General features: G+C 43.5%; 1 protein-coding gene across 1 annotated transcript; it reads right to left on the bottom strand.

Annotated features, from left to right (window-relative positions):
- Nucleotides 1–4,874: 4,874 nt before the first annotated feature.
- On the bottom strand, nucleotides 4,875–9,132 carry LOC311245267 (cerebellin-1-like; the record flags this gene model as incomplete). Its single annotated transcript, XM_084335103.1, has 3 exons — nucleotides 4,875–4,982; nucleotides 6,575–6,694; nucleotides 8,854–9,132. The coding sequence occupies 3 exons, from the start codon at nucleotides 9,130–9,132 to the stop codon at nucleotides 4,875–4,877; spliced, it is 507 nt and encodes a 168-aa protein (XP_084191229.1).
- Nucleotides 9,133–16,566: the final 7,434 nt, after the last annotated feature.

The following is a 16,566-nucleotide window of genomic DNA, read 5'->3' as shown; positions in this document are numbered from 1 at the left end:
ACCATGTAGCCGCCCCTTACAGTATGTGTTTCAAATATTTGTATTCTCTGCATTGCTTTTACCCCTTTTTCTTATTCTCTGCATTGCTATTATTCTGTCTAATTCTATGCTAATTTGACTTCTATGTCTATTTTATGCTCATTGTATCAGCATGTGAAGCACTTTGGGTTGCAATTCTTGTATGAAAGGTGCTCTACAAATAAAGTGTATTATTATTTTGTCGGGGGGGTTCACAAATAGCCTGCACTCTGTTTTTAGGAGCTACAAAATAAAAGGTGGAGGACCATACAGCAGCACAGAGAACCAGCGTTCTGCCTCTACTTCACTATCCTCTACTTTACTAAACCAATGAGTTTCAGCAGTGAAAGCCTTCATCACGGTAACATAACAATGAAAACAAAGGAGATTTGAAGAGTAACAAAACTCTGCAAAAAACACCCAACACTTAGTTGCATCCTACGCTACATCCCTCAAATCTCAACTCAAATCTCACCACTTCTGCAAATCTATCAATGACACTGCCTGACTTCCCTCTTTTTCCTAATTGTTCCTCTGATCTCCTTCCCCTTAGTTTGCCCCCTCCTCTGTTAAGCGCCTTGGGTTTCCTGAAAGGCACTATATACATTTAGGAAATTATTATTATTAGTAGTAGTAGTTCTATTTCCGGTCACTGAACTTCATGGCGAAGACACTGGCCGGTGTGGATATTCCACTATGGGACAAATATGGACAGATCTGCTTAGCTAGCTTGTGCTCCTTATAACACAGATAACTGCTTAGCTTCAAGCTCCTTATAACACAGATAACTGCTTAGCTAGCTCATGCTCCTTATAACACAGATAACTGCTTAGCTAGCTCATGCTCCTTATACCACAGATAACTGCTTAGCTAGCTCATGCTCCCTATAACACAGATAACTGCTTAGCTAGCTCATGCTCCTTATAACACAGATACCTGCTTAGCTAACTCATGCTCCTTATAACACAGATAACTGCTTAGCTAGCTCATGCTCCTTATAACACAGATAACTGCTTAGCTAGCTCATGCTCCCTATAACACAGATACCTGCTTAGCTAGCTCATGCTCCCTATAACACAGATAACTGCTTAGCTTCATGCTCCTTATAACACAGATAACTGCTTAGCTAGCTCATGCTCCTTATAACACAGATAACTGCTTAGCTAGCTCATGCTCCTTATAACACAGATAACTGCTTAGCTTCATGCTCCTTTTAACACAGATAACTGCTTAGCTAGCTCATGCTCCCTATAACACAGATACCTGCTTAGCTTGCTCATGCTCCCTATAACACAGATAACTGCTTAGCTTCATGCTCCTTATAACACAGATAACTGCTTAGCTAGCTCATGCTCCTTATAACACAGACAACTGCTTAGCTAGCTCATGCTCCTTTTAACACAGATAACTGCTTAGCTAGCTCATGCTCCCTATAACACAGATACCTGCTTAGCTTGCTCATGCTCCCTATAACACAGATAACTGCTTAGCTTCATGCTCCTTATAACACAGATAACTGCTTAGCTAGCTCATGCTCCTTATAACACAGACAACTGCTTAGCTAGCTCATGCTCCTTATAACACAGATAACTGCTTAGATAGCTCATGCTCCTTATAACACAGATAACTGCTTAGCTAGCTCAAGCTCCTTATAACACAGATAACTGCTTAGCTAGCTCATGCTCCTTATAACACAGATAACTGCTTAGCTAGCTCATGCTCCTTATAACACAGATAACTGCTTAGCTAGCTCATGCTCCTTATAACACAGATAACTGCTTAGCTAGCTCATGCTCCCTATAACACAGATACCTGCTTAGCTAGCTCATGCTCCTTATAACACAGATAACTGCTTAGCTTCAAGCTCCTTATAACACAGTTAACTGCTTAGCTAGCTCTTTCATTACAAATTGACTGACCTCAAAAGCTAATATCCGTATAACTTCAGGTAGTAGCCCAGCTTTTATTTGCTTTAATCACTGAACTCACCCTGTCTTTATTCGGGACATGCGTCTATATGGGACAGGCCTCTAATTCCCTTTGCACAAAACTCAAAGATGGGAAAAGTACAATTATTTATTGAAACCAGTATGAATATTACTTGTATGACGTGTATCATCATCAGCATGTATACATCAAAATAAAACAAACAAAGAACTGTGTATTCATCTACTACTCCTATGGATTATTGAATTATTAACACTTCACTGCAACAGATCCCCAGTGGTGCTCAGGAAAAGATCATTCATACGACTTAGATTCTGCTATCTGCGTTAATGCAGTGATTCTATCAGCCTGGATACCAGATAGATGGTAACCTGTGATGACGATGTTAGTGACATAGTGGCGACTCAGAAGGTGAAGCCACATAATATGTACATTAAAAGTACAGTTTCACCCTTTCACTACCACACTACAGAAGGTTAACCTTTCAATACCACACACTACAGAAGGTTAACCTTTCACTACCACACTACAGAAGGTTTACCTTTCACTACCACACTACAGAAGGTTAACCTTTCAATACCACACTACAGAAGGTTAACCTTTCACTACCACACTACAGAAGGTTAACCTTGCAATACCACACTACAGAAGGTTAACCTTTCACTACCACACTACAGAAGGTTAATCTTTCAATACCACACTACAGAAGGTAGGTAAAAACGCGTAAAAACACCCGCCTTTATTTTGGACAGGCATCTTTGGGAAAAGCAACAAGCTAGCAGCATCCTAGGACTCAAGCACTATAATAATAATAATAATAATAATAATAATAATAATAATAATAATAATAATAATAATAATAATAATAATAATAATAATAATAATAATAATAATAATAATAATAATAATAATATTAATAATGCTTCTGGACAGTGTCCTTGTTGCCTAGAAACATAAAATGAATAGAAGCAATCCATACAATCAAATGGCGGCGATCCATTCCTTCTATACCTATAAACGTGTATATAGAGTTAGCTAGTAGGCGACCCAATTGTGAATGTGTATATTGTTCCATACTGAAAGTATATAATTCTAGTATAATAAGTGTGTTAAAAGTATATTTCTACGCATATTTACATTATACTTCTGAGAGTATATACTTGCAATGTAGTTTTGGTACTTTTGGAATTCTGTGTAGTACTAATTCAAACACATGCTTGGTATGATAATCATTAATATGCAGTACATTTAGTCTATGTACGTACGCTTAAACAAATATATATATATCATAATAATAATAATAAATACATACATACATACATAAAATAAAATAAACACTATAGACATATTCACCAAACGTAGGTTGTACTGTACTGTAAACACCAAAAGTATCATTTAAATAAACGCAAGTATAACTTTTAACACTGTGATTCTTCCTGTTGTGGATGAAAATTCTGAATGTTTCCTTTCAAAAGAGACCAGAGTCATGCATGTGCTATAAGTATAAAGTATAATAAATTGCAGATTACTTTGGGTATGCAATTTTCAGGCGTTTTCTGATAAATGTGCCCTTCAATTAAGTGGTTAATGGTTTCAATTGAACAGAACTTCAGTATTCTTTCTGAACACACAAAAAGTATGCTAAAGTATACATATATAAGTATATCGCTTCCTTTTTTTCTTCCTCTTTTTTACTTGGGTATAGGCTCGCTGAATGCTCCCTTCACCCTGGCCTAGATAGCACAGGAAGAAGCTCTATTACAGAAGAGATAAACCCTTTACAATCATCTTCGTTTAGTGCACATTTGTCATGCTATTCTAGGCTATTTTCTGACTATAAGAAAATGTTGAAATAGTTTCAAAACAAATGACCACAAATACCCATAAATGAGATTGAGAGTCACTTGACACATTTAATGAGCTGGATGCCTGAGTCAAGCCTTTTGTAATGTCCACCGGCTCACACGCACGCACGCACGCACGCACGCACGCACGCACGCACGCACACACACACACACACACACACACACACACACACACACACACACACACACACACACACACACACACACACACACACACACACACACACACACGAACAAGCACACACACGCACACACACATGCACAGTGAAAGGGTTAACCCTTTGTTAGTGTGGTAGTGAAAGGGTTAAATTGGTAATTATTTAATTTCCACCTTGTGCCCCCCCCCCCCCCCCCCCTCCCCCCTTGTTCTTGTTGTTGACTTGTGTTGTTGTTGTCATGCTAATTAATTCAAGCTTCCCATAACGTGGTATAAGTAGCATAATGCAATGCCCGGCCCCCCGAGACCTGTGGCGTAATTACACAACGGTTTAATTAGCGAGGGATGCGGCGCGTGCAGATAATGCCGCGTGGCGGTTAAGGGCTGGTTGTCCGTGTTAAATGTTATTTAAAAGAGGGGGGTGTCTGATCAAGTGGCTGTTTCTGTTTCATGTTAATGCATCAAAGGGATTATTAGGGGCCTCTGTGTGAAGAGCCATGGAAATAATCTCTTTGGGGGCTGAATAGAATAGAATAGAATAGAATAGAATAGAATAGAATAGAATAGAATAGAACAGAACAGAAGATAACAGAACAGAACAGAATGAAACAGAATATCATTTAACAGAATATAATTGAACAGAACAGAACAGAACAGAATGAAACAGAATAGAACAGAACAGGACAGAACGGAATGGAACAGAACAGAACAGAACAGAACGGAATGGAACGGAACGGAACAGACAGACATTTTACACATTTCAAAGAATGTTTGTGGAAATAAAGTCAAAATAATATATTATTATGATTATGGCACAAGAGAGAGAGAGCGAGGGGGAGGGTGGCACTGTCCGTGGTGCTGAAACAGAAAGCCACAGAGCCTGTCACCTAGACTAGAGTGAGCTTCCTCCTCATAGGGGACACTGTCCGTGGCGCTGAAACAGAAAGCCCCAGCCTGTCACCTAGTTTGAGGACAGGGCTGCACTGTCCGTGGTTCTGAAACAGAAAGCCACAGAGCCTGTCACCTAGTTTAAGGACAGGGCTGCACTGTCCGTGGTGCTGAAACAGAAAGCCACAACCTGTCACCTAGTTTAAGGACAGGGCTGCACTGTCCGTGGTGCTGAAACAGAAAACCACAGCCTGTCAACTAGTTTGAGGACAGGGCTGCACTGTCCGTGGTGCTGAAACAGAAAGCCACAGCCTGTCAACTAGTTTGAGGACAGGGTTGCACTGTCCGTGGTGCTGAAACAGAAAGCCACAGCCTGTCACCTAGTTTGAGGACAGGGCTGCACTGTCCGTGGTGCTGAAACAGAAAGCCCCAGCCTGTCACCTAGTTTGAGGACAGGGCTGCACTGTCCGTGGTGCTGAAACAGAAAGCCACAGAGCCTGTCACCTAGTTTGAGGACAGGGCTGCACTGTCCGTGGTGCTGAAACAGAAATCCACAGCCTGTCAACTAGTTTGAGGACAGGGCTGCACTGTCCGTGGTGCTGAAACAGAAAGCCACAGCCTGTCAACTAGTTTGAGGACAGGGCTGCACTGTCCGTGGTGCTGAAACAGAAAGCCACAGAGCCTGTCAACTAGTTTGAGGACAGGGCTGCACTGTCCGTGGTGCTGAAACAGAAAGCCACAGCCTGTCAACTAGTTTGAGGACAGGGCTGCACTGTCCGTGGTGCTGAAACAGAAAGCCACAGCCTGTCAACTAGTTTGAGGACAGGGCTGCACTGTCCGTGGTGCTGAAACAGAAAGCCACAGCCTGTCAACTAGTTTGAGGACAGGGCTGCACTGTCCGTGGTGCTGAAACAGAAAGCCACAGCCTGTCAACTAGTTTGAGGACAGGGCTGCACTGTCCGTGGTGCTGAAACAGAAAGCCACAGCCTGTCACCTAGCCTGAGCTTCCCCCTCATAGCAGCTCATTCTCCAATTTGGCTCAGCTTTGCTTATTGATTAATTATGATTCCCCAGTAGGGCCGCACGGCTGTGCCTTTCATCTACAAACCCCTCCCGGGAGCGGCGTCTTCAGCGTCTACAAATTACTTCTAGTAATAACTGTTTTTTGATTTACTAGTGCTATTCAACTTTTATGAGGGGAAGGCAGCAGTGGGACAGTTTATGTGACCGCCTTGTCCCTCTGTCTGTAACACACACACACACACACACACACACACACACACACACACACACACACACACACACACACACACACACACACACACACACACACACACACACACACACACACACACACACACACACACACACACACACACACACACACACACACACACACACACACACACACACACACACACACACACACACACACACACACACACACACACACACACACTGCTTAGCCTGCAGCAAGTTGCATCATATTAGGGGCAGAGGAAGAGAGGGTACCTCGAGGCGACACACACACACACACACACACACACACACACACACACACACACACACACACACACACACACACACACACACACACACACACACACACACACACACACACACACACACACACACACACACACACACACACACACACACACACGCACACACACACACACACACACACACACACACTGACCTGTATGGTTTGGCGGTTATAGACTTTGACCACGTGGAAGTTAAAACTGTATATTCCTTTACGCGGGGCGATGAAATTACTCCTCTCTTCGTCAAAACTCTTCGCAATATTTACCAAGATCTGTAGAGGGGAGAGAGAAATGGAAAGAAGAGAGAAAAAGAGGGGGGAATGAAGGAGGGGGGGTTGGGACATCAGTGGAAATCATCATTGTCATTTCATAAATGCTTGATAAGCTTGTGTCTTGTTCTATTTGTGCTAGAAAGCCAACGCAGTGGCGTATCAATGTTTAATGGAGCAGCGTAGCAAAACCACATAAACAACCATATGGATGGAAGGAGAGGAATTCTGTCCTGGACTTTTTCGGCGCAACTTTATGAAAAAGAAAAGGGGAACTTAATCAATCTTTCAAAATGGAAATTTCAATTACAGCCATCTGCAGCCAAATGTCTGGTTTTATGGGCGGAGGGGTGTAATTGAATGGTCGTTAGAAGGGAATTAACCTTTAGAGACATCTGGATTGGACATCGCCCTCACAACCTGCCATTACTAAATTATTTGGAGACGTGTCAGTTTCCATATTCCTTATTGTCAGGGTAAAAGTTGAAATATTCACAGGCTTCAAATCCGACTACTAAAGTTATACAGGTACGTGCCTATATGTCTTCTTGCCCCTCTGTGGAAATGTATTATCGATAGAATCCACTGAAACAGATTAGAAAAAAATGCTTCCGAGATTTCAACTCCTTAAATATTTCCTGGTATGAGGGAAGCTCTCCTGAGGACTTTCAGTGTCTGTCTGTCTCTCTCTCTCTCTCTCTCTCTCTCTCTCTCTCTCTCTCTCTCTCTCTCTCTCTCTCTCTCTCTCTCTCTCTCTCTCTCTCTCGCATCCCTCACCCTCTTTTTCTTAGCTCTCACGGTGTTTTACACCGCCAGCCCTCACGCCTAAGAGAGAACAGGGCTAATCAGACAGGGTTCACACCTTCCTCACACGCCTTCTCAGTTCCTCGTCTTCAAATGTTCTGACCTATTTGACAGAGGTGTGATGTAGTCGGCTATTAATCTGCTGCCCACACGGCCAGGGGAGATGGGGAGGAGGGGAGGTGGGGAGGAGGGGAGGAGGGGAGGAGGGCTTTTTCCTTCGTGTTTGAGCCGAACACTGAAGATCGCATGCACAATCTACAGGTGTAAATATGCCTATTTTCCGAAATATGTATTTATTTATCAGGCTATAGCATAATTCCCTTCCTAAGAAATATAGATTAAAAAATGTGTGTGCCCACAGGATGGACTTATTCGGGCTGAATAAAATAAATATACATCATATTTTGACTTACAAGTGAATTGGTTGAAAACGTCACCATTATTGTATAGACTAACTATAATCATCTTCTGTCTTTATTTTGCCCAATATATATATATATTTTTTTTTTATCTGGGACTAAACTGGATTAAGGGTATAGCCACATATAACAAAACAGACCTCCATTACTCACAAACTACTTGAACAGGGATGAAAATAATTTTACACAGACACAGATGTCTGCTAACAATGTAGGCTATTATGTTGTTTTGTGTTCTTTTGTTTTAGAGCTCACAGCTGTTCGTGCAATATATATTACAACCTATACTATTTAAGTTTACATATTCCTTAGGGGGGGAAATATATACATTTCATTTTCTATCAATATATAACAATTATTTAATTTAATATATCTTTATGTAAATTACTGAAACTTTGAGTCTTTGAGTCTTAATTTCAGTGGCACTTATCAGCTTGATCTGGTTTCATTATCATCACCTCCAAAACGAGTCCCAACCGACACCGGGTAACTGTCCCAACCGCCCCGTGTAGAGATCACAAATACAAGACAATACAGCTAACAGTAGCATTAACTGATCAGGACAGAAAATAATCTTTCCAACGTATATGTATTTTGTATGTAGTATAAAACACAGTATACTATTAAAGAAGATTAACAGAACCGCAAACATTTACTAAAGCCCTGTAAATGACAAAATCCTGTACATTTCGATAAAACCATAGTAGATAGTGATACATATATAGTATATACATACATGATATACATATATAGTAGTATATAAAACACGGGAAACAGGCTGAAGGTTTCCACGTTGAGCCTGGAGGTGGAGAGAGTGTAGCTGGGTATGTGCATGGTGATGAACGGCATAGCTCTCCACGATCTCCAAGTGTAGTCAGACTGTTCCCGCTAGAGATTAGAGTATCGTTTAGAGATTCATTAATAATATAATCCTCTCACCTGATCGAAGTAGATGACCATGGTCCGGTTGCTCATCTCGGACGGCTCGTGGTTGGTGTTCCTCACGGCGCTGAACGCCACCTTGGCGCTGCCGGAGCGCACGGAGATGCCCAGCGCGGTGCCGGTGGGGTCGGCGGTGGGGTTGGAGTCGCACACCACCAGGCACTTCCCCTCCAGGATGATGGGTTCCGTCTCGTTCTGAGCCAGAGCCGGCGCCGGGCTGAGCACCGCCAGGAGCCCGCAGCAGGTGGCACAGAGCAGGTAGAGTGGAGTCAACATAATGGAGGAGGGAGAAGGAAGGGAAGGAGTGGAAGGACCGCTGGTTTTTTACTTACGGGGTTTTTCTTTCCTTTCACCCGCTTCTAAAAAAAAAACAGTAGTGACAAGACAGTGAATTGTATTTAATTCTTTCCCACTTCAAAAGCAAAGAGTTTGTGACTTCAATCTGAAGGGAACTGAATATATCAATAAAGGTATTTTCTGGAAAAAATGCCAATGCGTTAATTGGGAACGGTCCCCCCCCCCGTCTTCCACTTCTTCACAGACGGTTGTGTTGAGAGATTCCGCTGCAAGCGGTTATGTGAACCGGCGGACTTGAATCTTCCTCCTTCGATCCGTTTCCACTTCAACAGGACGAACGGATTCACGCGCGGCTTCAGGTCTCAAGTGTAAAAAATGCAATAGTAAGGTTATAGTATCACTAAAATATTCTCAATAAACGCCCCAAAAACTTCGAATCTTGTTCTTCACATTTTTCCTTTTCCGCACTTCAGCTGAAATTCCGTTATAGAAAATGAAAGTATAGAGTTCCCCAGATTGTCCCTGGTGCAGCTTGTGGAGAAAAAAGACTGCCCCTGATACAGTGAAATTATTATTTTATTTTTATTTTTATTTTTCTCTGGGAAGTATCAGTCCTCTCTTTCACCCCTGGATTAAACCTCTTCCTTTACCGTTTTCCGACCGTGTTTCAGGGATACGGAGCGGTTTCAACCCCTCTCTCCTCCGCTCCTCTTTGACTCCGACCTTGGCTCTCAACTTCTTTTCTCTCTTCTTTTTCCCGCTTCTTTCTTTCTTTCTTTCCTGGTTGCTGTGGTTACCGGTCACTGGGTGATGGTGGAGCAGTAGGCGGTGGTGGCGGTCGCGAGCTGCTTGTTTCCGGGGCCCGGCTTGTCGTCTCGCGGCAGCAGCACAGTAGAATACATAGCGCGCGGGCGGGAGTCCGTCTGCTCTCGCGCCTGAATTATTGATATGTGAGATATCAGAGTCTCGAGCTGCACAAAGGCTCACAGGACGCGACGGGCACGCGCGCCGAGCGAGCGATTGCTCCCCGCCCCACTCATTTTTTTTCCCTCAGCAGATTTTTTCCCCCTCTCCACCAGACCCCTCCCTCCCACTCTCTATCTCTCTCACTCACCGCCGCACGCCCTCCCTCCCTCCCTCCCTCCCTCCCTCCGGTAACCGAGGCCCATCACCGGATTAGCAAGCATATATCCAACATTTTCCAATCGCCGCGTGCCGGTCCGCCCCCTCTCCAATCGCTTTCTCCCCCCCCCTATCTCTCTCTCTCTCTCTCTCTCTCTCTCTCTCTCTCTCTCTCTCTCTCTCTCTCTCTCTCTCTCTCTCTCTCTCTCTCTCTCTCCCTTTCTCTCTCTCTCTCTCTCTCTCTCTCTCTCTCTCTCTCTCTCTCTCTCTCTCTCTCTCCCTGTCTCTCTCTCTTTCTCTCTCTCTCTCTCCCTCTCTCTCTCTCCCCCCCATCTCTCTCTGTCTCCCTCTCTCTGTCTCTCTCTCTATCGCCCTCACTGTCTCTTTCTCTCTCGCCCCCTCTCTCTCTCTTGCTCTCTCCCCCCTCTCTCTCTATTTCTCTCTCTCTCTCTTGCTCCCCCCCCTCTCTCTCTCTCTGTCTCTTTCTCTCTCTCGCCCCCACCTTGCTCTCCCCCTCTCGCTATCTCCCCCTCCCCCCACTCTCTCTCCCTCTCTCTCTATCATGGGAGCAGCTTCAGACAGCTTACAGGTGGATGCTACACTAGCAGCACAACAGTCGTGTCTTGTAGGCAATAAGAAAGAGAGGCGCACGCATTTATGGCAAGTGCACAGCACACATGAACACACATCATCATCATCATCATCATCATCATCATCATCATCATCATCATCATCATCATCATAAACATTAAACAACAGAACTATGAGACATTTGGTGCCAGAAGAAGAATGTTCTGCTTGGTATTATTATGCAACAGATCATCATCATCACATACCTGCCAGCATTAGACTGTGAAAAAGAGGGACACAGATATGCACATACACACGTGCTTTCTCTTACACATTAGTGTGCGCGCACACACAGGGGTGTAGCTCCAGATTCTGGGCCCCATGAAAGAATGTATTTGTAGGCCCCCAGTGAATGCGAGCACGCAAGCGAAAATCTTTTTGGCAATTATTTTATTGATGAAAACACATAATATGGTTTTTACCTATACATTCAGATCAGCAGTTCAGCACCTGCACTGTTGGTGGGTGAGCCTAGTAAAGGATGTCGCATTGCGTTCATCTTCAATGAATGGACCAATGCAATAGTCTACCAAAGCCCCCCCTCTCTCTCTATATATCTCACACACACACACACACACACACACACACACACACACACACACACACACACACACACACACACACACACACACACACACACACACACACACACACACACACACACACACACACACACACACACACACACACACACACTTCAGAAACAAACATAGTATCAATGAGAGCATCAATAATACACCTGAGTGATGTCTAGTAAAAAAAAAAAAAAAAAAAAAATTTGGGGGCCCCCCCAGTGCTGGGCCCTTGGAATCATCCTAAGCTACCCCCCCCCAGCTACGCCCCTGCGCACACACACACACACACATTGTCTTACATTCTTGCAGGACCATGTTGATTTCTGTGTGTGTGTGCTGTATGTCTGTGTGTGTTTATTTATTTATTTATTCTCGAAAAGGACAATTGAGGTCACCCTCATTTTCAATGTTGTCGAGACATTTCAATCCATAATTTCTTTTATAATATAATAATAATATTATTATCATATATCTATGTTCTACAGTAGGACTTACTACTATAATACCTAATAAAACATTCACAAGTCATTAGAATAATAGAAGCCTACTTTGCTGGAACGATTAATTTCGCACGTGTAAGTACATGTTAGTTCTAGCAATAGGAATACATCAAAATTGTAAGGGTCCACCTGTCCTAGGACCCTCCCCTCCTTTCCGTCCTCCTCAACAGCTCCCACCTTTGCACATACTTTTCCCATCTGTACCTCCCCCTGCTGGACATTCATCTGAACTTCCCCTTATCTCCCTCAAGCATACCCTCCTGGTGCACTGGTGTATCTTTAATGTCTACATGTCTCTCTGTGCCCTTCCCCTGCTACGTTGTCTCTTGTTCCCCTGTTAAATGTTATGTTCCTTGTTTATTAGTTCCTTGTCTGGTTGTTTGGTTGTTGTTTACTCTGTCTAGTGTTCAGTCTTTTCTTGCGAGTGTTTCCTTCCTGGTTGTCTCACCCCATGTGCGTCTCGTTTTGCTAATTGCCCTGCTGTCTCTCTAGTGTTAATTGTTCCCCCTATATCTGGTGTGTGTTCCCTACCCTCCATTGTCGGTTCATCGTTTGTTGCTAGTGTTTGCTGCTTGTGTTTGGTGTCCATGCTTGTTTGCTGTTCCACGTCCTTGTTCATGTTCTGTTCTCCTGTGATCCTATAGTAAGTTTCCTAGTGTTAATTTGTTGTTCCACCATTCTTTGTTTTCGTGTAAAGTTTGTCTCGTTTTGTTAGTGTATTATTTGTAGTCAGCTTGTGCTATTTTTTCTTGCCTGCCTTGCAGCATTTTTGTTGTGCCTTTGGTACATGCTCTCATTTATGAGTTTATTCTTTGTTTGGTAGTTTGCCCTCTGCCGGCCATTGCTGTGCCATCTTTTTGTATGCTGAAGTAAAGCATTATTCTTTTGACTTCACTCCTGGCTCCGTGTCTCGTTGTTGCCTATTGCCTTCTCATCGTCCTGTTCTGCGTTTGGGTCCTCCGCCAACACTAATCCCTAACAAAACCAACTATAAATAATATCATAGAGAAGAAGACAGTATATGGCATATTAATACAGTATATTCCACTATACAGTAGCTATATCCTCAGTGATCGGGTTAGTTCTTATTTATTTAGTTTGCAGTGTGTGTTCACAATGCCTCATTGAGTCAGAACTATAAATGCAAAACGTAATTGTTAATGATACAAATATTGTCGTATTTATTATCATTATAATTATTATATTACGAAGCTGTTCGATAATGCCGAATAACTACGTAAATCGAGTTACAAAGGAATTCCTACTACCAAAGGGTTAACCCTTTCACTGCGACAATACATATTGTTAACCCTTTCACTACGACAGTACAGAAGGTTAACCCTTTAACTGTCGAACAACAAATTGTTAACCCTTTCACTACCACACTACAGAAGGTTAACCCTTTCACTGCCGCACAACAAAGGGTTAGCCCTTTCACAACCACACTACAGCCGGTTAACCCTTGCACAACCACACTACAGAAGGTTAACCCTTTCACTACCACACTACATAATGTTAACCCTTTCACCACCACACTACATAAGGTTAACCCTTTCACTACCACACTACAGAAGGTTAACCCTTTCACAACCACACTACATAATGTTAACCCTTTCACCACCAAACTACAGAAGGTTAACCCTTTCACTACCACACTACATAAGGTTACCCCTTTCACCACCACACTACAGAATGTTAACCGTCTGTAGTGTGGTAGTGAAAGGTTTAACCTTCTGTAGTGTGGTAGTGAAAGGGTTAACCTTATGTAGTGTGGTAGTGAAAGGTTTAACCTTCTGTAGTGTGGTAGTGAAAGGTTTAACCTTCTGTAGTGTGGTAGTGAAAGGGTTAACCTTCTGTAGTGTGGTAGTGAAAGGGTAAATCACAAACAAGGATCTAGAACCGAGCTGTGACTCTGCAGAGAATATTTTAACAAACAAACATCTCTCGCTCAGGCGTCTCATCAAGTCCTTGTGAAGGACAACAGCAGAAGGGTTTCTGAAGGCATAATGTACGTAACGTTACAGTCATAAGTAATATATTTACGTCTCGTATTGGCAAAGAAGTCCAAAACAAATGCAGCAAACCAGGAGTTTAACCAACAATTATTGCGTACACGGCTGTTCTAATTGAAGCACAGGGCCGGACCTAGCACATTTGGTGACCTAGGCAAGTTTAGCTGTAGTGGCTAAACTGAACTGAGAGACATCGAGTTTCATGTAGAGTTTTTAACCCTTTCACTATCACACTACAGAAGGTTAACCCTTAGGCGGCCGGGTAGCGCAGCGGACTAAGCGTCTGTCTACCACCGCAGAGACACTGGTATCGAATCCAGCTGTCAGCGGTGCCTCCGGCTTGGCCGGTCGTCATACTGACATTTGGCAGTGTCAGCGGGAGGGAAGCCGGTGGGTGGTAATCTGGTCGTTGTAAACAGCTACTCCTACAGGTCGGTCAGGGTGCCTGCAGGGTGCCCTCCCACGCGTTACACTCACCCAATGAGAGTCCTCGCTGCCAGGTGAAAAGAGGCTGCTGGCTGTCTCCTATGTATCGGAGGAAGCATGTGATAGACTTCAGGGCTCCCTAGACCGGCAAGTAGGGGGCAAATGCACGCAACGACCAGGAAGGGGAGGGGGGAATTGGCATAACGACTAAATATTGGAATGGGAGGAAAATACAAGAAAAAAAATAGGGGGAGAAAAAAGTGGATACAAAAAAAAAGTTAACCCGTCTGTAGTGTTTTTTTTGCCTTGGACTGGAGGAGGGGAGATGATGTTATATATAAACGAATGAGTCTGCTAACGTGGATTATTATTAATATAAACTAATGAGTCTGCTAACATTGGATTATTATTATCAACTACAGAGTCTGGTGATGTGGATTATTATTATAAACAAATGAGTCTGCTGACGTGGATTATTATTATCAACTACTGAGTGCTGACGTGGATTATTATTATCAATTACTGAGTCTGCTGACGTGGATTATTATTATCAACTACTGAGTCTGCTTGGATTATGCTCCTTCAAAATGCTGAAGGAATGGCTAATGGGTTCTGCACAACCTACACAACCTAATTTCCATACAATGTGTCTGCAAATGCTGGGTGAATCAAGCTATCTTTTCCCGTAAGCTTAGGACTCACTCAGGTTGTGTTTTTGAGGGGCAAGCGTGCTATTGATCTCCATCCCTATTAGCTAGTTAACTCCTTAAACTTAGCCCACATTTGGCATACAACGCCTGAGGATTGCATACCCAAAGTAATTTACCATTTATTATACTTTGTACTTATAGCACATGCATGAGTCTGGTCTCTTTTGAAAGGTAACATTCTGAAGTTTCTTACTTTAAGAAGGTTAATGTAATAGAGAAACAGAGGTTTGAACACACTGAAATTAAATATTTGCTGCTTACTTTTGTGTTGACTTGTTGCCAGATGGCTGTTTTTGGTTCCAGCTGAGAGGTAGGATCTGGAAAACATAACGGTTCCATAGCCTGAAGTCATACAGGTCCAAAGTCTATACAATTCCCACGGAAAATGTGTGTTTTACAAAGGTTTTTGTAATGTGTGTACCGCAATAATTCAGCATGATTATCCAAAATGGCCGTCCACTTCCATTCATTCAGACGTGCGAGTCAAAACAAAGAACTTGTTGTTCTTCTCCTGCCCCCTTCTCGTTGCAATTGGCTATTTCTTCCACCTGCCATGATGACATTGATATTGCATATCATAGCCTGCATCCGCTGTGATACATGATAAGGCTATACATTTTTGGCAAGTGTTGGTGTTCAGGCTCGTAAGATGAGATATTGTAGTGATTGTTAATTGTACATAATTCACCCACGGAACTATTGTTAGGAACAAGAGTTCCGCCCGAACATTATATGAGGTGGCACTACCTGCCACCACAAGTCAGTCGACTGCAAGCAACGTAGCAGTAGCATGTTGTGTTTGTCTCACAAATAAATGCTGTTCGCTCTACCTCGAGCTACCGTCTCCGACTCCCATCTCTCAGCACTACACTGGTGACCCCGACATTGGTCTCGCTGAAGTATCAGGGACCGAACCGAACATGGCAAACGATGCCGTTATTCTTCGATTGCCGGAGTTTTGGGAGCATTCTGCTGCGGCGTGGTTCGCTCAAACAGAGGCGCAGTTCGCCCTACGAGGGGTTGACGACGACGCCGCAAGATATTACCACGTCGTCTCGAGCCTCGGGAGCACTACAGCGGCGAGGACGGTAGGCTTCATAACAGCTCCGCCTGCCCGGAATAAATATGAGGCGTTTAAGACGCACCTACTCAGAATATTCGAGTTGTCACAGTCAGAGCGGGCCCGACGCTTGCTGGCTATACGAGGCTTGGGGGACAGCAAACCTTCGGAGCACATGGAGATGATGTTAAACCTGCTGGGTGCAGAACGGCCTGATTTCCTGTTTATCGAACTGTTTCTCAGGCACATGCCGCCACACGTGCAGACGGCACTTGCCAATACAGCGACTACTGATCCCCGTGCTTTGGCAGAAGAGGCAGACCGCTTCTACCTGGCCACTCGACACTTTGCCCCAGGGCTAATAGCCTCGACTCGCTA

The sequence above is a fragment of the Notolepis coatsorum genome (assembly GCF_963971535.1).
Source record: "Notolepis coatsorum genome assembly, chromosome: 18".
NCBI classification, from domain to species: domain Eukaryota; kingdom Metazoa; phylum Chordata; class Actinopteri; order Aulopiformes; family Paralepididae; genus Notolepis; species Notolepis coatsorum.
This window is presented reverse-complemented; position numbering and strand designations above follow the sequence as displayed.